General features: G+C 61.2%; 1 protein-coding gene across 1 annotated transcript; it reads right to left on the minus strand.

Annotated features, from left to right (window-relative positions):
- Positions 1–90: 90 nt before the first annotated feature.
- On the minus strand, positions 91–23,614 carry CCM2 (CCM2 scaffold protein). Its single transcript, XM_084280025.1, has 10 exons — positions 23,388–23,614; positions 9,246–9,419; positions 7,333–7,416; positions 6,218–6,401; positions 4,388–4,524; positions 3,404–3,539; positions 2,951–3,008; positions 2,411–2,549; positions 1,565–1,703; positions 91–376 (listed from the first exon to the last, which is right to left on the minus strand). Exons 1-10 carry the CDS (start codon positions 23,418–23,420, stop codon positions 102–104), a joined length of 1,359 nt encoding a protein of 452 aa, XP_084136151.1. The 5' UTR covers positions 23,421–23,614; the 3' UTR covers positions 91–101.
- Between the last annotated feature and the right edge of the window lie 449 nt (positions 23,615–24,063).

Here is a 24,063-nt window from a genome sequence, read left to right on the forward strand (position 1 = left end):
ACTCCATCCCCCTCCCCAGTCCCTGCAGTGAGGGTGCCGGGGGGTGTGGGGCAGGGTGGGGGGGGGGGGCTGCCCCTCTCTGTGTGTGTCCATCCCCCTCCTCAGGAGGAGTCCCTGTCCATGCTGCAGCCCAGGGCTTCGATGTCGCTGCTGATGTGGGAGATCATCCTGTCCCACTCGTCCTCCTCCGAGGGCCCCGACTGCTCGTCCGAGCTGCCCGCGGCGCCGGTGCCGTTGGAGGCGGAGGCGGAGCCCAGCGCCCGGCGGTACCGCCCGAAGCTGTCGGTGATGATGCCCCGCCCGTCCTTCACCCCGATGGTCTCCAGGAAGTTCTCGAAGTGCTGGCTGTCCTTCTCCGGGATGAAGGGACGGAGGCCTGGGGGGCAGGACAGCCCCGGGGGAGAGAGTCAGCAGCGGGAGGGGGGTGGATTGGGGGGGGGTTCCACCCCCTCTCCCACCCAGGGAGGCTCCTGGGGGGCTGTTTCCACCCCCTCTCCCACCCAGGGGAGGCTCCTGGGGGGCTGTTTCCACCCCCCTCCCACCCAGGGAGGCTCCTGGGGGGCTGTTTCCACCCTTCTCCCACCCAGGGAGGCTCCTGGGGGGCTGTTTCCACCCCCCTCCCACCCAGGGAGGCTCCTGGGGGGCTGTTTCTCCACCTCCCTCCCACCCAGGGGAGGCTCCTGGGGGGCTGTTTCCACCCCCCTCCCACCCAGGGAGGCTCCTGGGGGGCTGTTTCCACCCCCTCCCACCCAGGGGAGGCTCCTGGGGGGCTGTTTCCACCCCCTCCCACCCAGGGGAGGCTCCTGGGGGGCTGTTTCCACTCCCCCTCGCACCCAGGGAGGCTCCTGGGGGGCTGTTTCCACCCCCCTCCAACCTGGGGAGGCTCCTGGGGTAACAGTTCCCCACCCATGGGGAGGTTCCTGGGGCCTGTCTTCCCCCCAACCCAGAGGAGGCTCCTGGGGTCTGTGTTTCCCCCCACCCACCCTGGGGAGGCTCCTGGGGGTCTGTGTCTCCCCCCAACCCAGGGGAGGCTCCTGGGTGTCTGTTCCCCACCCTGGGGGAGACTCCTGGGGGGTGTGTTTTCCCCACCCCCCCGACCCAGGGCAGCCTCCTGGGCTGTTTCCTTGGAGATCTGCCAGTTCTTCTGCCCCCAAACCCCAGGCCCTGCTGCACCCCCAGCTCCCCAAAACAGCCTGGGGCTCAGCAGCTGTTTACTGCTGGGGAAATCAGGGAATCCCAGACTGGTCTGGGTTGGGAGGGACCCCAGGGGTCCCAGAGCTCCAACCCCCTGCCACAGGCAGGGCCACCAACCTCCAGCCCTGGAGCTACACAAGGTTGCCCAGGGCCCCAGCCAACCTGGCCTGGAACACCCCCAGGGACGGGGCACCCACCCCCTCTCTGGGCAGGTGGAATGAGCTGGTGCTGCCCCCGGTGCTGCCCCCATTCCCCAGGGGTGCATCCCACCCCGCAACCAGCTGGGTTTGGGTGCTGTGGAGCTGGTGGGGGACCAGAGGGGAGCGAGGGTGAGTCCCTCCCCCTCTCCAGCCTCGAGGGTGCCACCCACCTAAGAGCAGGAACTTCCTGCTGTCCCCGTAGAGCTGCTTGAGGTTGATGCAGAACTCGTGGATGGAGGCGCCGTTGCGGTACTCGTGCAGCAGCATGGCGAACTGCTGGATCTCCTGCGAGGACAGCTTGGTGCGCAGCTGCAGGGAGACCACCCCTCAGCCCCCTGCCCCTCTGGGGGGGCAGGAGGCCAAAAGCAGGCCAGCTGGCTGCTGAGCTGCAGGCTTGGCCACCAGCCACCCTTAGGGCTTTGAGTGATGGGAGCTGCTGTGCTGGGGAGTGAGGAGCTGACCTAACGGGGCAAGGTGAGGATGCGCCGAGGCTGAAAGAGGAGAGGGGGGTGTTCCTGTGCTGGGGGTGGGGGTGGTTGAGGTCTCCTGGGGTGGTGCTGACAGTGGGACTGAGTAAACTCTCTGGTGGCACCAAGCTGGGTGGTGAGGATGTGCTGGAGGGGTGGGATGGCACCCAGAGGGACTGGGTAGGGTGGAGAAGTGGGGCCAGGGGAACCTCAGGAGGCCCCTGGGGTGGGATAACCCCTGTTATCCTCACAGGGCAGGAGATGATGGGCTGGAGAGCAACCCTGAGGGAAAGGACTGGTGGGGGAGAAGCTGGACAGGAGCCACCCATGTGCATCTGCAGCCCAGAAGGCCAACCCCATCCTGGGCTGCACCCCCAGGGGATGAGCGACCTGCTCGCTGCAGGGTGGGACCCCCACCCAACACCTCCAACGATCCCCACACCAGCACCCAGGCTCAGGGTGCTGACAGGACCCTCCCAAGACACTGGAGCAGCAGGCAGGGAGGAGAACCTCCCCCCCTGTCCCCCCAAAAGGCTGAGGTGCCCCTACTGTCATCATGTAGTCCTGCAGCAGCTCGGTGGCCGTGGTGCTCAGCTCGCTCTCGCTGACCGTCTTCACGTGCGGAGACTGTTGTGTGGAGAAGGCAGAGGGGGAGTTGTCACCTGCATCCAAGGTTTCTGGAAAGGAGCTGAGAGGGAAACAGAGCATGAGCCCTCCAGAGCTCCCCAGGCCCCTTCTGCGTGGTGTGGGAGCCTTGGGTGCTCTCCCACACCACACAGAAGGGGCCTGACTGGCTTGGTGACCAGCCCCAACCCCCTAATGTGGGGCAGTGTGGGGAGAAAAACCCCCTCACCCCCCTTTTTGTGGCACTGCCTGTGAGGTTTGTCAGCCAATTCCCCACTGGTTGGTGTGGGGGGGTTCATCCCACCAACAGGATCAGTGTTTTCAGCAGTTGCTGGCTCAGGAGGGGTAGAAGTTTCTGGAATTAAGGGGATTTTGGGGGGAAAAACCTTTCTCCCAGCCCCTTCCAGTGGGGCCAAGTAGCTGGGGGAGCATCATGACCACCTCAGCTGAGTGAGTCTGACTTACAAAGTGCTGGCTTCTGGCTCGTAGGGTTCCTTGATGTCCACTTTGGTGGAGGAATCATCTAGAAGGGCAAGAAACATTGGAGAGGTGGAGTTGGACAGGCAGGAGTTCTGCTGCTGCATGACCTATGCTAGGGCAACTGGTTTCCCACCAGTGCTGGAAGGTGAGAGGCAGCTGGGATGGCTCAGGGTCTGAGTGGGGGTCTAAGAGCCACCAGGAAGAGAGAAATGAGGAGTGTGAGGAGGAAGGATGATGGCTGATGGTCCCTCAGCCCATCCAGGGAAACATCTGCAGGCAGGAGGCACCCCCCACGCTCCCCCAACTCATGGGTGACCGAAGCAGAGGAGGGTTTGGGGGGGTTATTTTGGGGAGGCAGCAGGAGGGGAGGCAGAGGAGAGGTGCTGGGTGATGATGATGAGGGAGTGGAGCCCCTTGGGGAGGAGAGGAAGGACTCACCACTGTGTAAGGACATGTGTCGTGTCGGTGTGGATGCCCCATCAAATATTGCTCTGTCCAAGAAGTCGATGGTGGACTCAGTGTAGACAATCTGGAAGACTTGGCTGAGAAGGGAGCAGAGCTCCTCAGCAGTGACCTGGGGAGGCAGCAGAGAAGGGCTGGGGGGGAGGCAGAGCTAAACCTCAGCAGCTCTTCCCTTTTTGGGGTGCTACCACCCTAGAAGGCACCAGAGACAGGTGGGAGAAGCACCTCAGCCCTCTTCAGCCACCCAAATCCAAGCAGGAGGAGATGGGATGCTCCACCACCAAGTCACAGCTATTAATTAGCACCCTGATTTATTGTTGATGATTCATCCTGCTCCAAAATTTGGCTCCCTGGGAGGTTTTGGCTACAAAACTCTACGTTCCAAGTAGGTGTGGGCAGCTTGGAGAGGTAAAATGAGACAAGCAAAGCTGCAGCCTGAAGGACAAAGGGTCTGAGATCAAAAATCTCCCCATCCAGACACTGGCTGAAAGGAATTTCCAGGTCAGCAGCAGGAAAATGCCCCCAGTAAGCAAAATCCTATTGTGGGGGAGCTTTGGTTGTCACCAGGGCTTTTCTGCTGGTGGAGAAAGCTCTGGGCAGTGGGAAAAGGCTCTTCTGCCACCCTCCTGTGTCCAAAGCAGGGATGGGGGCTTGGCTGGGGAGCGGGATTCCTCCTTCCACACAGCACCTTGGGTGCCTGCAAAGCCCAAGCCCACACCCTGAGGCTGTGTGTAGCCTCAGGGAGGGATGGGCAGCCCAGCAGAGCAGAGTGGGGACGCTCAGCATGAGCAGGATGAGGCCACCCTTGGGCTCTGTGGCTCCACTGGAGGGGTTGCGGGTGGGGAATCCTCCCAGTGCCCAGCGTGGTGGCGATGGGGGAGGGACTCTGGGGACAAACCCATGGTGGGGAGGGGTTCTGGAGGGGTTCTGGAGGGGTTCTGGAGGGGTTCTGGGTCTTACTTTGTTCTCTGTTGCCAGGATCACCAAGCAGCAGGCCTCCAGGGGAACCACGGCGCTCTCGGACAGCGAGCCGGCCGCCAGGGCCTTGGAGCTCTCGGCACAGAGACTCTGGCTGGGGGAGATCCCGGGGTCCTGAGCTGAGGAGCACACAGGTCGTGATGGGAAGGGGGGGAGGAGAGGGAGGAGGGCAGGGAGGTTGTGTAGTGAAGCCCCCTCCCTCAAAGCAGGAGGGTGGGGGGGTATCCCACAGCCTGCAGCACCCTTGGGGGCTCAGGAACTGCACCCAAACAGCGTGAGGGACAAACCCCCAGGACCCCAGAGTCCCCAGGCTGGAAAAGCCCTCTGAGCCCATGGAGTCCAACCATCCCTGTCCTGTGCTGACCCAGCTCCCTGAGCACCTCATCTCCCCTCTGTTCAACACCCCCAGGGCTGGGGACTCAGCCCCTCCCTGGGCAGCCTGTGCCACAGCCCCACAGCTCTGCCAGGGAAGAACTTTGCCCTCCCAGCTGAGCTGACCCTGCCCTGGGGCAGCTTGAGCCCATTGCCCCTCCTCCCAGCTCCTGGCCCCTGGCTGCAGAGACCATCGCCCACCTCTCTGCACCCTCCTGCCAGGGCAGGGCAGGGCAGGGCAGGGGGGAGAAGGGCTCCCCTCAGCCTCCTCTGCTCCAGGCTCAGCACCCCCAGCTCCCTCAGCCGCTCCTCGCAAGCTTTGCTGCTCTCCAGCCCCTTCCCCAGCCTGGTTGCCCTTCTCTGGACACGCTCCAGGACCTCCAGCTCCTGCTGGGACTCAGGGGCCCACAACTGGACCCAGCACTCCAGCTGCAGCCTCCCCAGTGCCCAGCCCAGGGGCACAATCCCCTCCCCAGACCTGCTGGCCACACTGTAACCTCTGTCACTCCATCTAAGCCACTTGGCCCAAACCCACGTGGGTTTGACACACACAGAGTGGCCAGGGCCACGTTCCAGCCCTTCCCTGGGTATTACCAGCAGTGAGATGTCACCAGTGTTGATGTCCCCCTGGTTATTCCCCACAGACATTCAGACATCCAACATGGTGATAAAATCCTCTGGGCATGGCACGGAGAGCAGGGATGGGGCTGGAGGAGCCACCTCTCCCTGCTCTCCTGTCTCCAGAGAAGGAGACTCCCCACCCCCCTGGGCAGCCTGTCCTAGGGAAGGGTCTGCAAGGCTGCCAGAAGCAGCTGAGGGCCCCGGGGCTGGGGCTGGAGAGGAGGAGGCTGAGGGGAGACCTGCTGGCTCTCTGCAGCTCCCTGGGACCAGAGGAAACGGCCTCAAGTTGTGTGTGGGGAGGTTTGGGCTGGAGATGGAGGCAAAGGGCTTCTCCAGAGGGGTGTCAGTCCCTGGCACAGGGGGAGGGGAGTCCCTGTCCCCAGGGAGGGTCAGAGCACAGGCAGGTGTGTCACTGCAGGACAGGGCACAGCAGGCAGGGAGGTTGGATTTCATGACCTCACAGATCTTTTCCAACCTGATTCTAAGGCCAGGCTGGACTCAGAAGAGCCCAGGGGCTCTGGGCAACCTGCTCTGGTTGCAGATGTCCCTGCCTGGTGGGACTAGATGACCTCAAAAGCTCCCCCCCTACCCAAACCTTCCCATGACAGAGCAGGACAGGGGTTGCTTTGACCTCTTCCCCCCAGCATCACCTTCATCCTGCTTCTGCTGGGACCAGCCCTCCTCCTCCACAAAGGCACTACCAGCTGCTCAGTGGGGCTCTACCCTCTAACCCAAAACTCAGAGTGACCCCAAAACCCCTGTGTGACCCCCCCAAAAGAGCCCCCATGCTGCCCCCTGCCCCTGCTGGCCTCCACCTACCTGTTTTCAGCACGACCAGGTGTGAGGAGTCGTCTCGGATGTAGGAGACGGCGGCGATGTCGTGGATGGGCACCCTGAGGATGAGATCCTCTCCGTCCCTCCACACCAGCTTGATGTTGTAGGCAGAGAGGCTGATCACAGCATCGTGCTCTGGGGTCAGCTGCCCTGGCAGCTGGTGTGCTCTCTGGGGAACAGACATGGCCAAGTGTAGAGGGCTACCCATGGGACACAACAACCCCAGGCAGAGCTACAGGCTGGAGAGCTGCTGGGGAGAAGGAGCTGGGGGTGTTGGGGGCCTGGGACTGCCCAGGAGCCAGCAGTGTGCCCGGGGGGCCAGGAAGGCCAAGGGCATCGTGGCTTGTGTCAGAGCCAGCGTGGCCACAGGGCCAGGGCAGGGCTTGTGCCCCTGGGCTGGGCACTGGGGAGGCTGCAGCTGGAGTGCTGGGTCCAGTTGTGGGCCCCTGAGTCCCAGCAGGAGCTGGAGGTCCTGGAGTGTGTCCAGAGAAGGGCAACCAGGCTGGGGAAGGGGCTGGAGAGCAGCAAAGCTTGCGAGGAGCGGCTGAGGGAGCTGGGGGTGCTGAGCCTGGAGCAGAGGAGGCTGAGGGGAGCCCTTCTCCCCCCTGCCCTGCCCTGCCCTGCCCTGCCCTGGCAGGAGGGTGCAGAGAGGTGGGCGATGGTCTCTGCAGCCAGGGGCCAGGAGCTGGGAGGAGGGGCAATGGGCTCAAGCTGCCCCAGGGCAGGGTCAGCTCAGCTGGGAGGGCAAAGTTCTTCCCTGGCAGAGCTGTGGGGCTGTGGCACAGGCTGCCCAGGGAGGGGCTGAGTCCCCAGCCCTGGGGGTATTCAAAAAAAGGGTAGATGAGGTTTTTAGGGAGCTGGTTTAGCTCAGGATGGGAATGGTTGGACTCAATGATCTTCAAAGGTCTCTTCCAACCTTGTGATTCTGTGAATCCCACTGGTTTCCTGAAATGTTGCCTCTTTGGTACCTGTTTTCCTCCCACCAGCAGGGAAGACACCAGTCAGACCACCACCCAACCCTAAGAATGGGGTTTTTTCCCCCTCTCAAACTGTGTGTTGGAGCCAGGAAGAGGGGGCAGCTCCCCACCCTGAGGCCTCACCTTGGCATTATCGATCAGCTGCAGGATTTCTGTGCGGCTGGAGGGGTTCAGGTACCCTGGGATGGATGTGAGCTGACCTAAATACTGGGAAAGAAGGACACAAGAGTCACCACAGCATGTAGACAACACCCAAGCTGCTAAACCCCCCCCTCTAGACATCCTGTTTCTGGGGTAGATGTTTGTAAGGAATGGGCTGGCTCATGAGTCACCTGATGGGCTGGACATTGCCCAAACCTCTGGAGAGGTTTGGGCAATGTCCAGCCCATCAGGTGACTCATGAGGGGGGTTGTACCCCAACTCAGCCTTGGGTTGTGCCCCAATTCAGCCTTGGATTGTACCCCAACTCAGCCTTGGGTCGCCTTGAGGCCCCATCTCAGCAGAGACAGCCCCTGGGGAGCTGTGTAGAGAGCTGGGACTTGAGTTGTGCTGTAGAACCAGGGCACTGCTGCTTAATTCAAGGAACTGAAGCCTGGGTTGAGCCTGGAATTCCTCATTCCTGGAACATCATGCCCTGAGTGCCCATCAAGCCACTCTTCAGCTGTCTAGCAGTAAGAGAAAGGCCAACCCAGAGGGTCTACCATGCACAGAGGTGCAGCAGATGGGGCAGAAGAGAAGGGGGGATGAGTGCTAATGATGAAGAGGGAAGGTGGCATTGTCCACCAGGACACAGTCCTGCCCACTGCCACCTACATCAGACAAGAAAGGAGATCAAACCCCCCTGGATTCAGTCTGGGATGGGGGAGACACTTCCCTCTTGACCAGGATGCTGGAGACCCTTCCCCCTTGGGCAGGATGCTGAGGGAAGGTACTGAGACCCCCTCACCAGAGAGATGGGTAAGTGAATATTTCATGTGCTTTCAGTTTGTGGTCTTGGGTGATTAATTAACACACTTGTGGTAATTAGTGTGCCTGTGATGGGGTGTTCTGTGAACCTGCTGCAGCTGTGATATTGAAACCTTGTGAGTTGCCTGTGGGCTGTAGCAGTGAGTGATGTGACTGTTGTGGGTGGTAACACTGAATTCTGTGGCTGTTGTGTTGGCTGTAGTGGGTTTTGTGACCCTCCTGTGGCTGTGATCATAGAATCAGAGAATCCCAGACTGGGCTGGGTTGGGAGGGACCCCAAGGGTCCCAGAGCTCCAACCCCCTGCCACAGGCAGGGCCACCAACCTCCAGGCCTGGAGCTACACAAGGTTGTCCCCTTGTCCTGCTAAGTGCAGTTGTACTTCTAAGCAGCAACAGTCCCTCTCTGCTCTGCCCTCCCCAGCTGGAGTCCTGTGTCCAGAGCTGGGGCCCAGCACAAGGAAGATGTGGGGCTGGTGGAGAGGGGTCAGAGGAGCCCCGGGGATGCTCAGAGGGCTGGAGCAGCTCCCCTAGGGAGAGAGGCTGAGGGAGCTGGGCTGGGTCAGCCTGGAGAACAGAAGGCTGTGGGGGGACCTCAGTGCAGCCTCCCCGTCCCTGAAGGGACCCCAGGAACAGGAGGGGAATCAGCTCTTGGGAAGGGCAGAGACTGGCAGGACAAGGGGCTGGAGTGAAGCTGGAGGAGGGAAGGGGGAGAGGAGAGACTGGGAGGAAGTTCTGTGCAGAGAGAGTGGGGAGGGGCTGGAAGGGGCTGCCCAGAGAGGGGGTGGGTGCCCTGTCCCTGGGGGTGTTCCAGGCCAGGTTGGCTGGGGCCCTGGGCAACCTTGTGTAGCTCCAGGCCTGGAGGTTGGTGTCCCTGCCTGTGGCAGGGGGTTGGAGCTCTGGGACCCTTGGGGTCCCTCCCAACCCAACCCAGTCTGGGATTCTCTGACCTCCCCACTGGCTCCATGACCCCTGCAGTGGTGACATACTGCATGCAGGTGGTGCAAAGACAAATCACTCTCCTCTCTCTCTCCCAGGCCCTGCCTTTGGGTGTCCTCCCAGCCCCACGTTACCTTCACCTCCTTCTCGATGTAGTCGTTGAGCAGCACGTCCGGCTCCACGCGGTCGGGCAGCGGCACCAGCACTGTGTGCAGGGGTCTCCTCTCTGTCACCTTCTCCTGGGCCTTTTTATCCCGACCTTTCTCCCCCTTCAGGAAGACTCGTTTAAAAGGAGACACTATTCCAGGCTGAGGAGACAAAGGGAAACAGGGGGGGTTGGGTTAAAAGGGGAGAGGAGGAGGTTCTGCACTGAAATGGGGTGGGGAAGGAGGGGAACCAGCCTGTACACTGGGGTTTTACCAGCCCCAAGGCAGGACAGGGTGGGTTTGGAGCCAAGAGTCTGAGATCTTCCACTGAAAATGCCCTTTCCCACAACATGGTGCAAGAGGAGGAATCCCAGAGTCACAGGGTTGGAAAAGCCCTTTAAGATCACCAAGTCCAACCATTCCCACCCTGTGCTGACCCAGCTCCCTGAGCACCTCATCTCCCCTCTGTTAAACACCCCCAGGGCTGGGGACTCAGCCCCTCCCTGGGCAGCCTGTGCCACAGCCCCACAGCTCTGCCAGGGAAGAACTTTGCCCTCCCAGCTGAGCTGACCCTGCCCTGGGGCAGCTTGAGCCCATCGCCCCTCCTCCCAGCTCCTGGCCCCTGGCTGCAGAGACCATCGCCCACCTCTCTGCACCCTCCTGCCAGGGCAGGGCAGGGCAGGGCAGGGCAGGGGGGAGAAGGGCTCCCCTCAGCCTCCTCTGCTCCAGGCTCAGCACCCCCAGCTCCCTCAGCCGCTCCTCGCAAGCTTTGCTGCTCTCCAGCCCCTTCCCCAGCCTGGTTGCCCTTCTCTGGACACGCTCCAGGACCTCCAGCTCCTGCTGGGACTCAGGGGCCCACAACTGGACCCAGCACTCCAGCTGCAGCCTCCCCAGTGCCCAGCCCAGGGGCACAAGCCCTGCCCTGGCCCTGTGGCCACGTTGGCTCTGACACAAGCCAGGATGCCCTTGGCCTTCCTGGCCCCCCGGGCACACTGCTGGCTCCTGGGCAGTCCCAGGCCCCCAACACCCCCAGGTCCCTCTCCCCAAGGAAAAGGCAGAGATACCACAGAGCTCTCTGAGGTCTCACAGGAGACCCACAAATGTGAGAACAGGAGGCAGGAGATGACCTCTCCCAGGATAAACAGGTCTTCTCAAACTGTCTGAATGGTGGGTTTGAGGAAAGAAGCATCAGAGCCCAGCCCAGTGTGCCCACAGGGGCTCCCAGCTACAGAGGGAGCATCACCACCAGCCTTCCACCTCATCCTTCCACCTCAGAGCAGGGCCAGCTGCCCTGCTGCAAACCCAGCTCCATCTCTTGCTGTCTGCAGCAGGACTTGGCCTTGAAAAAACACAGTGAAGAAGAACCACTGCACCCCCTCCACCTCAACCTGTGAGCCTTGCTGGGGGATGCTTGGGTTGGGGTGGGGGGGGTGCCAGCACCACCCTGTCACCCACCCCCAGCAGCGTCCCTCCCAGCTGACACACACCTGGGACCTGCTCCCCTCAGGGAGCTTTTGGCTTCTCACTCTGTGCCCCTTTGCTGGGCAGTGGGGAGGCTGCAGCTGGAGTGCTGGGTCCAGTTGTGGGCCCCTGACTCCCAGCAGGAGCTGGAGGTCCTGGAGCATGTCCAGAGAAGGGCAACCAGGCTGGGGAAGGGGCTGGAGAGCAGTGTGAAAGATCTACAGGCTCCAGAGAGAGCAAAGGTGGAGTGAAAGGACTTGAAATCCTTGTCCTAGGACTGGAAAGAGGGCTGGAAAAGCTCCTGGTTGAGTGGTGATCACCAAATCCCAGAGCACAAGGACATCAGGGACAACCTGGCCCTGAAAACCCAGCAGGGAGCCAGAAATAGAGCAAGTTTGTAGGACAAGAGGGATAGGAGAGGCTGGGACGCAGCGCTGGCCTCGTGGAGCAGCTCTGCCTTGGAGGCAGCACCACCCCCCCACCCCCCCCCCAGATTTTAGGGGGAGCACCCCTCCTTTCAGCTGTGCTCCTGACATGGAGCATCACCCCACGCTGAGCAATCTTGAGGGCTCCTGGAGAGGGGCTGGGACCCTCCCCAGCTCCAGAAAGAGTCAAACCCAGCTCTGTTTGCCAAGAGCAAGAGCATGGGGCTGAGTCACCCCCAACAATGAGGGTGCCAGGCCCCCCAAACCTCAGCTGCTGGCAAGGAAAGGTCTCATTCCACCAGTATTTTTTAGGGATGAGATGCAAAGTGATGGAAAAACCTGCTGCTGGTGTCAGGGCTGGACCAGAAAGGTCCCTTCAGGGGCTTCCTCCTCCACCAGCCCGTCTCCGGCATCGTTCCGGATGCGTCCCCACTGGTCCAGAGCAAAGCAGAAGATGCTCTCACTTTCCCTTCAAGGCTGCAGGCAGCTGGGAGGATGCCCCAGAGGGCTTCCCCACCATCCTGCTCCCCCAAGCTCCAAGGCAGAGCCAGAAGTTCTCCTAGGAAGGAGCCTTTTGGGAAGCCAAGGCGGAAGCGTGGCCCCGCGGTGACGCAGCGGGGAACACCCAGCGCGGCGACGCGAACCCGGCACCCACCTCGTTCTCCATGGGCTCTGGAGAGCAGAACCCAACTGTGCCTCACCAAAAGCACCTCCTGGGAGGGGTAAGAGAAGCTGCTGCCCCCTTCCTAACCAGTCCCCAGGGGTTCTGAAGGTCACAGCTGGCGCTGGAGGGGTTGGGGGAGCCACCAGCTTTCGTTCTCCTGCCGGCGCGCGGCCAGGAAGTGCAGTAACCACAGTTTCCTTCTGTGAGATGAGAGCTGTTGGGTAAGGGGGAGGGGGGCAGAGTTTGGGGCTGAGCACGAGGTGAGGTGAGGCACAGGAACCCCAATTGCAAAACTCCCAGCCATGAGGAACCACCCACACACCCCTAAAACCCCCCTGGGATCACAGAAGGGCCCCCCCCTGGCTCACAGGCTCACAGAATCCTGGGGTTGGAAGGGCCCCCAGAGCCCATGGGGTCCAACCCCTGCCCAAGCAGGGTCCCTGGGACAGGGGCTGGAATCTCTCCAGAGAAGGAGACTCCACACCCCCTGGGCAGCCTGGGAATCAAATCCAAATCAACTCAAGGCTGGCTCATGGAGCAGAGCAGGATCTTCTCCCAGTGGTTCAGAAGAGCCTGGAAAACACATCTCTGGGAGCACAGGGAGATGTGGGGTGACAGGGCTCACATGAGGGAGCTGTGCTGGGTCAGCCTGGAGAAGAGAAGGCTGTGGGGGGACCTCAGTGCAGCCTCCCCCATCCCTGAAGGGACCCCAGGAACAGGAGGGGAATCAGCTCTTGGGAAGGGCAGAGACTGGCAGGACAAGGGGCTGGAGTGAAGCTGGAGGAGGGAAGGGGGAGAGGAGAGACTGGGGGGAAGTTCTGTGCAGAGAGAGTGGGGAGGGGCTGGAAGGGGCTGCCCAGAGAGGGGGTGGGTGCCCCGTCCCTGGGGGTGTTCCAGGCCAGGTTGGCTGGGGCCCTGGGCAACCTTGTGTAGCTCCAGGCCTGGAGGTTGGTGTCCCTGCCTATGACAGGGGGTTGGGGCTCTGGGACCCTTGGGGTCCCTCCCAGCCCAGCCCAGTCTGGGGTTCTATGAGTCTGAGGGCAGGGACCTGGTGCTGAGACACATCACAGGGGGCTGAGTTACTCATGGGCATCAGTGCTGGAGTTGGGGGTGGTTTTCACCTGGAGCTGGACCATCCAGACAGCAGGATGGGCCCAGAGAGCCCCTTTAACTGTGTCTGGAGCTGAACACAAAGGAGAAAGAGCATCCCTCTGCCGAGGAGCAGAACCAGCTGCTTAATCCTCTCAGTGGATTATCTCAAATGCAGGTTCATAGGGCTAATTCTCCCCCTGCACGTCTGCCCAGGGATTAGGGGAGCTCAAGCTCTGAGCAGCCACCCAGGGAGCTGCACAGCCCAGGATGGCTGCAGCCCAAATCCACTTATCCTCCTCCTCCTCCTCCTCCTCCTCAAGGGACACATGGCTCAGCTCATGCAGGGGGAGGCCAGTGCCCCAGATGTTTCCAAGTGCATCAGAAAGGTTGAGTTATGGATGAGGTGAGGGGTGGGCTTGGTGGAGGAACTATCAGCACAAAGGGAGCCTGTGATCACATAGCCACAGAATCCTGGGGTTGGAAGGACCCCCAGAGCCCCTGGGGTCCAACCCCCTGCCCAAGCAGGGTCCCTAGGACAGGGGCTGGAATCTCTCCAGACAAGGAGACTCCACACCCCCTGGGCAGCCTGTCCCAGGGCTCCCTCACCCTCACCAGCAAGAAGTTCTTCCCCACACTGGGGGGAACTCCCTGGGCTCCAACTTGAGCCCATCGCCCCTTGTCCTGTCCCCACAGACCCTGAGCAGAGGCTGCCCATGGCCCCCTGGCTCCCACCCTTCAGCTCTTGAGAACCAGTGATCAGATCCCCTCTCAGGCTCTTCTCTCCAGGCTGAACAGCCCCAGCTCCCTCAGCCTTTCCTCCCAGGGGAGATGCTCCAGGCCCTTCAGCATCTCTGTCCCTCCTCTGGACTCTCTCCAGGAGATCCCTGGCTGGTTGATCCCAGGGAGCCCAGCCCTGGCAGTAAAACCCCAGCTCCCCTCCTGACCTCATGGCAATGGGATTATAAACTTTAAAAAGCTGTTTTAAATCCTGGGGAACACGGTGCAGACCTTTCACAGCCCCGTTTCCCCCACCCCAACCATCCTTAGCAGCCAGATTTTCCCAGTGAGGGTGAGGGAGCCCTGGGCCAGGCTGCCCAGGGGGTGTGGAGTCTCCTTGTCTGGAGAGATTCCAGCCCCTGTCCTAGGGACCCTGCTTGGGCAGGGGGTTGGACCCCAGGGGCTCTGGGGGTCCTTCCAACCCCTGTGATCCTGTGAGTCTGTGATTAATTCCCCCCACAGCAGCAGCCTGGCACCCAGGGCAGGGTGAGGAGGACTCCAAACAAGGCCACAGTTGCACAAAGGCCACGTCCAGCCCAAAGCTCAACCCCCACGTTCACACCCTGGGTGGCTTTACCAGCTACTCCAGGCTCCACCAGGCTCTGGTCTCCAGGACAGGCTTCTCCTCTAAGGCCAGAGGAAAGGAATTTTCCCCTGGTTATTTTTAGCAGAGCCTTGGTTCCTCCTCTCCAAGAGATTCCTCCCACCCAGCTCAGCCCTCCAGCCACAGCTCCCATGCCCAGGAGCACAGCCAAGCCAGGGCTGAGCCGCCACAGCTGGATCCAGAGGCTGGAGGGAGAAACATGGGGGAGGTTTTGTTTCCACTCAGTGGTTCGTGGAGGATGCTCCAGGCATCAGGGAGAGGGACCAGACATGGATACAGCCTCCAAATCCTCCTCCTCCTCCAAGAGCAGGCCTTGCTAAGCTAGGCTCTAGCCCAGGCTGCTCCGTGTGGCAGTGGGAGCAGCTCAGGGCACCTCACCAGTTTGGTTTAATCCCTTGCTGGATCCTTTCCTGGTTTCAGGAATCCACAGCCAGAGGACTGAAGAGTTGAAGCCCCGTGGATGAGGTGAGAAGCTGCTACCTGCTTAGCCAGGTGATCCAGAGCCAGCACCCTGCCTCTCCCCCTCTGACCCACATGGGTACTGGGGGTCTCAGAGGGGGGAAAACTGGCTGCTGCTGGTGTGAGCAGCACCCCAAATCTGCCAGAGAGGGGAGGGGGTCTCCAAGGACCCTCCCATACCTCTCACCTGCAGCCTTCCCCAACATCTGCAGGGGGAACAGGGTGATTAAACCCAATTTCCCTGCAGCAGGAGCAGGAAGAGGCTGCTGTGCACCCACCCCCCAGCACCCAAGGCCTCAGGGTAGGGGTGTTTTCCGGGGTGGGGGGGGGTCTCTCTGCCCAGTTCCCACCATTTCCACAGCTCCCTCAGCTGTGCTGGTGCAGCTGGTCACGCTGCCAGAGGGTGCAGGGGGCTGGGGAAGGAACCAAGGGGCCTGTGCAGGTGGCTGCTTGGCAGAGGTGGGTCCCAAAGAACCTCTGCTCCTCCCCCACACCTTCAGCACCAGTTGTCCCAGTTCCCAGCACGCAGGCTTGAGGTCCATGGGCCTTCCCAGAGACCAGAGCAGCACCATTACCACTGCCCTTCCCCACAGAGATGACTCTTCCAGGGGTTCTCTTGGCATCTATCAACCCTTTGCCCTCAAGGCCACACATCTCACCCCCTCTTCCCAGTGCCCCAAGGAACCTGCTGGCTGCAGGGATGACTTTAAGGATGGGAAAACCACCTTCCCCAGCCCAGCTGCCTCTGGAAGCCTCAGGAGCAGAGGCAAAGGCCACCCATGTGGAAGGGCTCAGGCCTAGGAGGTGGGTGGTCACCTCCCCTTCACCACAGGTGGGTTGGGCAGCCAAAGATAAGCTGAAGTTGTGGCTTCTCAGCACCTTTCATCTGAAGCCTCCTCCCAGTTGCAGGCCACCCAAGAGCCCAGTAAGCAGAGAGCTTTAGATCCACAGAGGAAAAGCATCCAACAAGTTTTTGACCTAAAGATAGAGAGCATCTTCCTCTCTGACCTAAAGATACAGAGCATCTTCCTCTCTGACCTAAAGATACAGAGCATCTTCCTCTCTGACCTAAAGACAGAGCCTTGTGGCATCTCCCATGGACACCCAGGGTGGTGGAGTCACCTCACAAGAGCCTGTGGCACAGGTGAAGACAAAAGTGGGGTTTAGGGGGTGAGGGACATCTGAGAGGGGTCACCACCATCACCTGAGGGGTGTCACCACCATCACCTGAGGGGTGTCACCACCATCACCTGAGAGGGGTCACCACCATCACCTGAGGGGTGTCACCACCATCACCTGAGGGGGGTCACCACCATCACCTGAGGGGTGTCACCACCATCACCTGAGGGGGGTCACCACCATCACCTGAGGGGTGTCACCACCATCACCTGAGGGGTGTCACCACCATCACCTGAGAGGTGTCACCACCATCACCTGAGGGGGGTCACCACCATCACCTGAGGGGTGTCACCATCACCTGAGAGGGGTCACCACCATCACCTGAGAGGGGTCACCATCATCTCCTGAGGGGTGTCACCACCATCATCTGACAGGGGTCACCACCATCACCTGAGAGGTGTCACCACCATCACCTGAGAGGTGTCACCACCATCACCTGAGAGGGGTCACCACCATCATCTGACAGGGGTCACCACCATCACCTGAGGGGTGTCACCACCATCACCTGAGAGGGGTCACCACCATCACCTGAGGGGTCACCACCATCACCTGAGAGGGGTCACCACCATCACCTGAGGGGTGTCACCACCATCACCTGAGGGGTGTCACCACCATCACCTGAGAGGTGTCACCACCATCACCTGAGGGGGGTCACCACCATCACCTGAGGGGTGTCACCATCACCTGAGAGGGGTCACCACCATCACCTGAGGGGGGTCACCACCATCACCTGAGGGGTGTCACCATCACCTGAGGGGTGTCACCACCATCACCTGAGAGGGGTCACCATCATCTCCTGAGGGGTGTCACCACCATCATCTGACAGGGGTCACCACCATCACCTGAGAGGTGTCACCACCATCACCTGAGAGGGGTCACCACCATCATCTGACAGGGGTCACCACCATCACCTGAGGGGGGTCACCACCATCACCTGAGAGGGGTCACCACCATCACCTGAGGGGTGTCACCACCATCACCTGAGAGGGGTCACCACCATCACCTGAGGGGTGTCACCACCATCACCTGAGAAGGGTCACTACCATCACCTGAGGGGTGTCACCATCACCTGAGGGGTGTCACCATCACCTGAGGGGTGTCACCACCATCACCTGAGAAGGGTCACTACCATCACCTGAGGGGTGTCACCACCATCACCTGAGGGGTGTCACCATCACCTGAGGGGTCACCACCATCACCTGAGGGGTGTCACCATCACCTGAGAGGGGTCACCACCATCACCTGAGGGGGGTCACCACCATCACCTGAGGGGTGTCACCATCACCTGAGGGGTGTCACCACCATCACCTGAGAGGGGTCACCACCATCACCTGAGAGGGGTCACCATCATCTCCTGAGGGGTGTCACCACCATCATCTGAGGGGTGTCACCACCATCACCTGAGGGGTGTCACCACACCAAGGCCAAGCAGCTTCTGAGGCTGAGGCTGATGAGACTGCCCCAGTGGATGGGCAGATGAGGTACCCAGAGACATGGGAGGGTGTCCTGGGTCTGGCCAGGCCTGGGTTCACCTCCCCCAGCAGCCAGCACAGCTGAGCTGAGTTTGCCTGGGCTGTTTTCCACCCCACCTGACTTCACTCCCCATAAAAGGGGCTGGCTGGGGAGGGGCAGGGGTCTGGGGCCTCCAGGAGGGGCTGAGTGTCCCTGGGGTGTCCCTCTGTCCCTGGGGTGTCCATTTGTCCCTGCTGTCAGGTGAGTAAGTTACTCTGTGTTGTCACTGGGTGTGAGTGTACCTGGCCATTGTCACTCTCCATCCATGGGGATGTTTGTCAGTCAACTGTCCTTATCCCACCCCATGGAGGCTCCATCTGTCTGTCTGTCTGTCCTGTGGGAGGGAGTGAGCAGAAGGCAGGAGGCCAGGCAGCTGGGATTCCTGTCCAGAGAAGGAGGCACTGACAAGGTGATTGGGAAGATGTCCCAGGCCCTCAGCCTCTGGAGGCCACTTCTGTCAAGTGCAAGGGGAAGGTGCCCACCCACTGAAGATCACAGACCCACAGGGGCTGGAAGGGACATCCAGAGCCCATGGGGTCCCACCCCCTGCCCAAGCAGGGTCCCCAGGACAGGGGCTGGAATCTCTCCAGACAAGGAGACTCCACACCCCCTGGGCAGCCTGTCCCAGGGCTCCCTCACCCTCACCAGCAAGAAGTTCTTCCCCACATTGGGGGGAACTCCCTGGGCTCCAACTTGAGCCCATCGCCCCTTGTCCTGTCCCCACAGACACTGAGCAGAGGCTGCCCATGGCCCCCTGGCTCCCACCCTTCAGCTCTTGAGAACCAGTGATCAGATCCCCTCTCAGGCTCTTCTCTCCAGGCTGAACAGCCCCAGCTCCCTCAGCCTCTCCCAGGGGAGATGCTCCAGCCCCTTCAGCATCTCTGTCCCTCCTCTGGACTCTCTCCAGGAGATCCCTGGCTGGTTGATCCCAGGGAGCCCAGACCTGGACACAACACTCCAGGTGGGGCCTGAGCAGGGCAGAGCAGAGGGGGAGGATCCCCTCCTGTCACCTGCTGCCCACACTCCTCCTGATGCCCCCAGGATCCCATTGTCTCTCTCAGCCCCAGGACACACTGCTGGCTCATGGCCACCCTGTCACCCACCAGCACCCCCAGGTCCTTCTCCCCAGAGCTCCTCTCCAGCAGCTCCCCCCAGCCTGTCCTGATCCCAGCAGTTATCCCTTCCCAGGGGCCAGACTCTCCACTTGCTGTTGTTGAACCCCAGCTGGTCTCTCCCTGCCCAGCTCTCCAGCCTGTCCAGGTCTCTCTGGATGCCAGCACAGTGTCCTGTGTGTCCCCCACTCCTCCCAGCTCTGGCTCATCAGCACTTGCTGAGGGTGGATGCTGCTCCCCCATCAAGACATTAAACAGGACTGGTCCCAGCACTGAGCCCTGGGGAGCACACTGGTCCCCAGTCAGACTCTGCTCCACTGCTCCCCACTGCTCAGTCCCACAGCCAGTTCTCACCCCAGATGGGTTTGCCATTCCCTGAAGCAGGAACAACCCAAACTCCTGTTCCCCAAACAGGTTTCCCAACCCCAAACTCTTGTTCCCCAACTGGTTTGGACTTGATCCCCCTCCACAGCCTGTGGGAGTTTGGACTGGTGGGGAGGCAGCTCAACTGGGAGACCCCCTGGCAGTAACTGCCTTTGGCTGAGTGCATCTCCCTGGCCACTGTCACTCTCCATCCATGGGGATGTGTGTCAGTCAGCTGCCCTTATCCCACCCCATGGAGGCTGCATCTGTCTGTCTGTCCTGTGGGAGTGAGTGAGCAGCACGTGGTGCTGAGCCACTGCCTGGGGCTGAGCCACCAGGGTCCTTTCTGGTGCCCAACGTGGGGCTCAAAGGGTTGGGGACAGGACAGGGATGGTTGGACTTGGTGCTCTTAAAGGGCTTTTCCACCCTGGTGAGTGTGGGACACTGAGAGCTGCTTGCACATGAGGCAGAAGAGGCTTCCCCCCTCCAATCCCCCCAGGAAAGGTGGCTGCTTCCTCTTTTTTTCCATGGAGAAATTCTTGATGAACCCAGTGTGGCTACAGAACCAAAGCAAGGAAGCCCTGGAGCTCCTGCTGGCTGGGTCTTGATCCATGGTGGGGTTTTTTTTTTCCTTCATTTATTTGCTTTGGTTAAGAAAAGGCTTCAAAACCACCTGGTTGCATCAGAGCTGGGAGGGTTTGGGGGTCTCACCTCCAGCTGAAGAGGTCCCCAGGGAGGAAGGGAACCTCCTGAGGCACCACCGAGCAGAGAGCTGGCAGGACTCCATGGGAAACACCATGTTTCAGGACCTGATGGAGCCTGAGCTGGTCAGACAGGGTGAAGGGGGGTGGAGTTTTATGCCAGTGAAGCTCAATTGGCAGAGATCAGACCCAGAGAATCGTAGGGGTTGGAAGGGACCCCCCCCCAGAGCCCATTGAGTCCCACCCCCTGCCCACCCAGTGTCTGTGGGGACAGGACAAGGGGCGATGGGCTCAAGTTGGAGCCCAGGGAGTTCCCCCCAGTGTGGGGAAGAACTTCTTGGTGGTGAGGGTGAGGGAGCCCTGGGCCAGGCTGCCCAGGGGGTGTGGAGTCTCCTTCTCTGGAGAGATTCCAGCCCCTGTCCCAGGGACCCTGCTTGGGCAGGGGTTGGACCCCCTGGGCTCTGGGGGGCCCTGCCAACCCCAGGATTCTGTGATTCCTGAGCCTAAAATCCTCCCAGCAAGCCAGAGCTACAGACACTCCCCTCAGCTTGAGCAGGCTGAGCAAGTAAAGTCATGGAAGAACCCTTCCTGCAGCAGTGGGATGGGGCAGGAAGGCAGCTGAGGGGCTTGTGGGAGCCCAGAGGCGACTCAGACATGGACCAGCTGGGTGTTTGGGACAGCAGAGGAAGCTCAGGCAGCCTGTCCTGCCACCAGACCCCCCCAAGGGAGCTGTTCCTTGAAGCTCAGCCCTCCCAGGATCTTTTATTCCACTTGAGAGCAAGGCTGGGCACTCCCCCTGCAACCAGCTTCAGGAAGAACCAGCTCTGAGTCCGTGTTTAACCACCACTTGTTGCCCCCTGGCAGCTTCCCTGCTCTCCCCTCCCCTCTGTGGGGAGTGCAGCCCCCCCAGGAGTTACAGGCTCAGCCCTGGCAGAGGTTTCCCAGCCTGAGGAATCACTGGAGGGGGCCCTATCCTTGGGATCACCCTGTTTCAAGCCAGTGCCACAGGCTGAGATCAGCTCTGGGAGGAAGATCTGGCAGCTGCTGGAGCAGGTGGCTGTGAAGAGGACTTGGATTTCCCATGGGAGCAGCTCAGTTCCTGCTGGGAAGAGGAGACAGGAGCCCACAGCATCTCTGCAGGGCACATCCCAGCTGGAAAAGTCAGGGATTTCACAGCAACACCCTCCTGCCACCCACAGGGAGTGACTTTGGCAACACCACCCCAGCACTGCAGCAGCCTGGCAGCCACCCTGAGACCCCAGAGGAGCTGCTGGGACAGACACCAGTGGGGGAAAAACCCTCCTGACAGGTAAATACCAGCCAGGGTAGCCAAAAAAACAGGCTCTGTCCTCTCTCCACCCCTTCTCTTCCCAGGAAGGAGCCTGCCAGGAGCATCCATCCTTGCCTGAGGCTGCCAGGGGTGAGACAACAGCTCTCCAGCCCCAGGCAGGTTCCCACAGCCTGGCTGAGGGAGGAATTCCAGCCTCAGGGCACCACCAGAGCTGATGCACACCAAAGGGACCCACCCTTCCTCCCAGGATTAGCAAAAACCAGCTGGTTTTAGCCCAAAAACCTGAGGGACAGCTCTCTCAGCAACAGCCACCTTCAGCTCTGTGCTGGGATAACCTCTTGGGGCTGAGCCACCAGAAGGGAGAGAGCCAGGGAAACACAAGCCACCCAGTTTGGACTTCCAAGGCTCCAGTTTGGCAAGTGCAGGCTCAGCCTAAAGCTGGACTTAACCCCAAAGCAGGGCTGGGGGGTTTTCTGCCTGGTCCTGACCAAACCCTGCCTTAACATTCCTTAGGGAGAAGCCCAAATTCACTCAATCCCTCTGTTTCAGCCCAAAATGCCCCCAGCCACGAGCACAGCAGGGTACACCCCATCTCCATTCCCAATTTAACCAGTCTGACAGCAGTCTGAGCTGAGGAGAGCCCCAGACACCCCCTCTGGGGGGGTTAATTAACCCCTAATGTGATGAGAAACCCCAGGGCTTGGCCTGGGAGATGCAGCCCTGAGCTCCCCAGCTGCAGGGAAACTCCTGGGAGCTCCTCATCCCTTGGGATTGCCTGCAGAGGAAGCAGTGGGGGAGCTGGGAATGGATGGATTTGGGGGTCACTGGTGCAGGAGAGACCAGTAAGGGCTGTGAGGAGGTTTAGGGATCGTGGTTTGTGTCACACAGGGAGAGGTGGGATCACCTGGATGAGCATGAGGACCTGGGGAGGAGAGAGGAATGCAGAGTCCTCCCAGTGACAGGACATGAGGGAACAGGGGAAACCCCTGGAAAGAAAAACCCCCCAGGACTTTCTCAAGCTCAAGAGATGCCCAGAGAGGTGGCAGAACCATCACAACCTTGGGGATACTCAAAACCCAGCAGGGCAGGACCTGCTCCCAGCAGAAAGCAGGATTGGGCCACCTCCAACTGCCTGAGGATCCACAGCCAACACCTCTCCTCCCCCTGAAAGTACCTGGGCAGCAGCACCAAGCCCCCAGCTCCAGCAGCCAGGAGGACAGCACACTCTCCCCAGCCAGAAGCAAAGAGGATTTCTAGAAAGCTCCATTTCCCACAGCCAAAAAACCCAGCAGATTGTTCCCAGACAGCAAAATACCCTTATTTATCCCCCCTTCCCCAGGACCAACTCCTCTTCCACAGCATCTCTCAGCCCAGCAGCTCCCTGTGGTCGCTGTTCCCCATGTCTGAAGCTGCTCTGCAATTCCCAGCAGCTCTGGGCTGAACATCTGGAGCTGTTTCTTCTCAGGAAGATGATACCCCCCCCCCCAACAACAACTGGCTGCTCTTCCCACCTGCATCACTAGATCCTGTCCCACCCCAGTGGGCACCACAAGGGGATGGTGGTGGGGGGTTTATTTGCTTGGCTGGGAGAACTCTGACCAGTAAATTACAGGGTTGGGGTGGGAAGAACCAGCGTTGAAACTCAGGATTTCTCATGCTGGGAAGATCTGGATCACTCCAAACCAAGAGCTTCAGCTGGAGCCTCTGCTGCCACCTCCTGAGATGATCGTTACTGCAGATGCCCCCAATCAAAAGCCACTAAAAATAGAACTTATCCCCCCCCAAATTATGTCATCAAGCCCAGGGAAGGGTTCCTGGTGCAGAGAGGCAGCCAACCCCCCCCCTCCAGCAGCGCTGCCCTCAGCAAGCTCTGCCTCAGCCCCAGCTTTGCCTCCCTGACGTGATGCAGGGGAGGTTTAAATGGGAGGAACCGGGGCAGGGGAGAGGTGCAGGGGACCTGGGGCAGCTCCTCTGCAGGCAGCACGGAGGGAGCAGCCCTGTGCCCCCAGGGGGGGCTGACTGGGGGGAGGCATGTGAGCTCAGACAGGGGGTGTGTGGGGCACGACCCCCCCTAGTTCAGCATCACAACCACGGTCTAGTGCAGGGACTGGCCGTGTTCTGAGCCGTGTCCTTCACCAGCCACCCCCCTCACAGGCTGGACAGAGGAGCAGGAGAAGGTTAAACCAGCCCCTCAGCACCCCCAGGATGCAGGAGGAGCCTCAGACCCTACCCAGAGAGCAGCCAGACCCACAGCACCGCTCCCATCCAGCCCTCAGCCCTCAAGGAGGGGGTTAAACACCAGGAACAAGCCAAGCCCAGGCCCCAGGAGCAGCCACAGCGGCGGGGCCGAGCCCGGAGCCACCGCGGGGGATGAGGCGGGAGCGCGGGGAGGCCCCGGGAGCCCCCGGGGGCGGGTCGGGGCCGGGCTCGGCGGGGCCGGGGAGGCGGCCCGGGACCCCCGGCACCCCCCGAGGCGCGTCCCGCTCTCACCTTCTTGCCTTTCTTGCCCCCCTCCTCCTCCATGTCTCCGGCGGCGGGGGGGGTGGGCCCGGCCCGCCCTGGGGCATCCCCGCAGCGCCCGTGCTCGCCCGGCCTCGGTGCTCGGCGGGGCCTGGAAGGCCGGGAACTCGAAGCCCAGCGGCGGCGGCGGCCCCGGGGCCCGTTGGCGGCCTCCTGGGTCCCGGCCCGGCCGGAGCCGCCTCAGCGCCGCCCGGGAGTTTTCAATCCTGCCGCCATCTTGGGCGGCGGCTTCCCGGCATGCCCCGCGCGCCGCCCGCCGCTCGGAGGACTGACGTCAGTCCTCCAGGGCAGGCAGGGAGGGAGGGAGGGGGGGAAGCAACACCGCGCATGCGCAGATCCGCAGCGCTGGGGAGGGGGAGTGGCACCGCCTACTGCCGCAAGCCACGCCCCCTCCCAGACACCAACCGGCGAGTGGCCACGCCCCCTCCAACAAACCACGCCCCCCTCCGAGACACCAACCGGTTGGGTGACCACGCCCCCTCCACCAAGCCACGCCCCCTCCCAGACACCAGCCGGCCGGATGACCACGCCCCCTCAAACAAGCCACGCCCCCTACACACCAGTCGGACATTTGGCCACGCCCCTTCCAAACAAGCCACGCCCTCTCCCACACACCAGCCGGCTATTTGGCCACGCCCCCTCCAGC

The sequence above is a fragment of the Gallinula chloropus genome (assembly GCF_964237585.1).
Source record: "Gallinula chloropus genome assembly, chromosome: 2".
Classification (NCBI taxonomy): Eukaryota; Metazoa; Chordata; class Aves; order Gruiformes; family Rallidae; genus Gallinula; species Gallinula chloropus.

Bases quoted from the DNA above. Each gene is read 5' to 3' on its own strand.
- CCM2 (XM_084280025.1), bottom strand. From the start codon at position 23,420: ATGGAGGAGGAGGGGGGCAAGAAAGGCAAGAAG. The intron at 4,525-6,217 runs GTAGGTGGAGGC...TGTGCTCCTCAG, and splicing joins CCTGGTCGTGCTGAAAACAG to CTCAGGACCCCGGGATCTCC. The intron at 2,550-2,950 runs GTAAGTCAGACT...TTTCCCTCTCAG, and splicing joins GAGCCAGAAGCCAGCACTTT to CTCCTTTCCAGAAACCTTGG.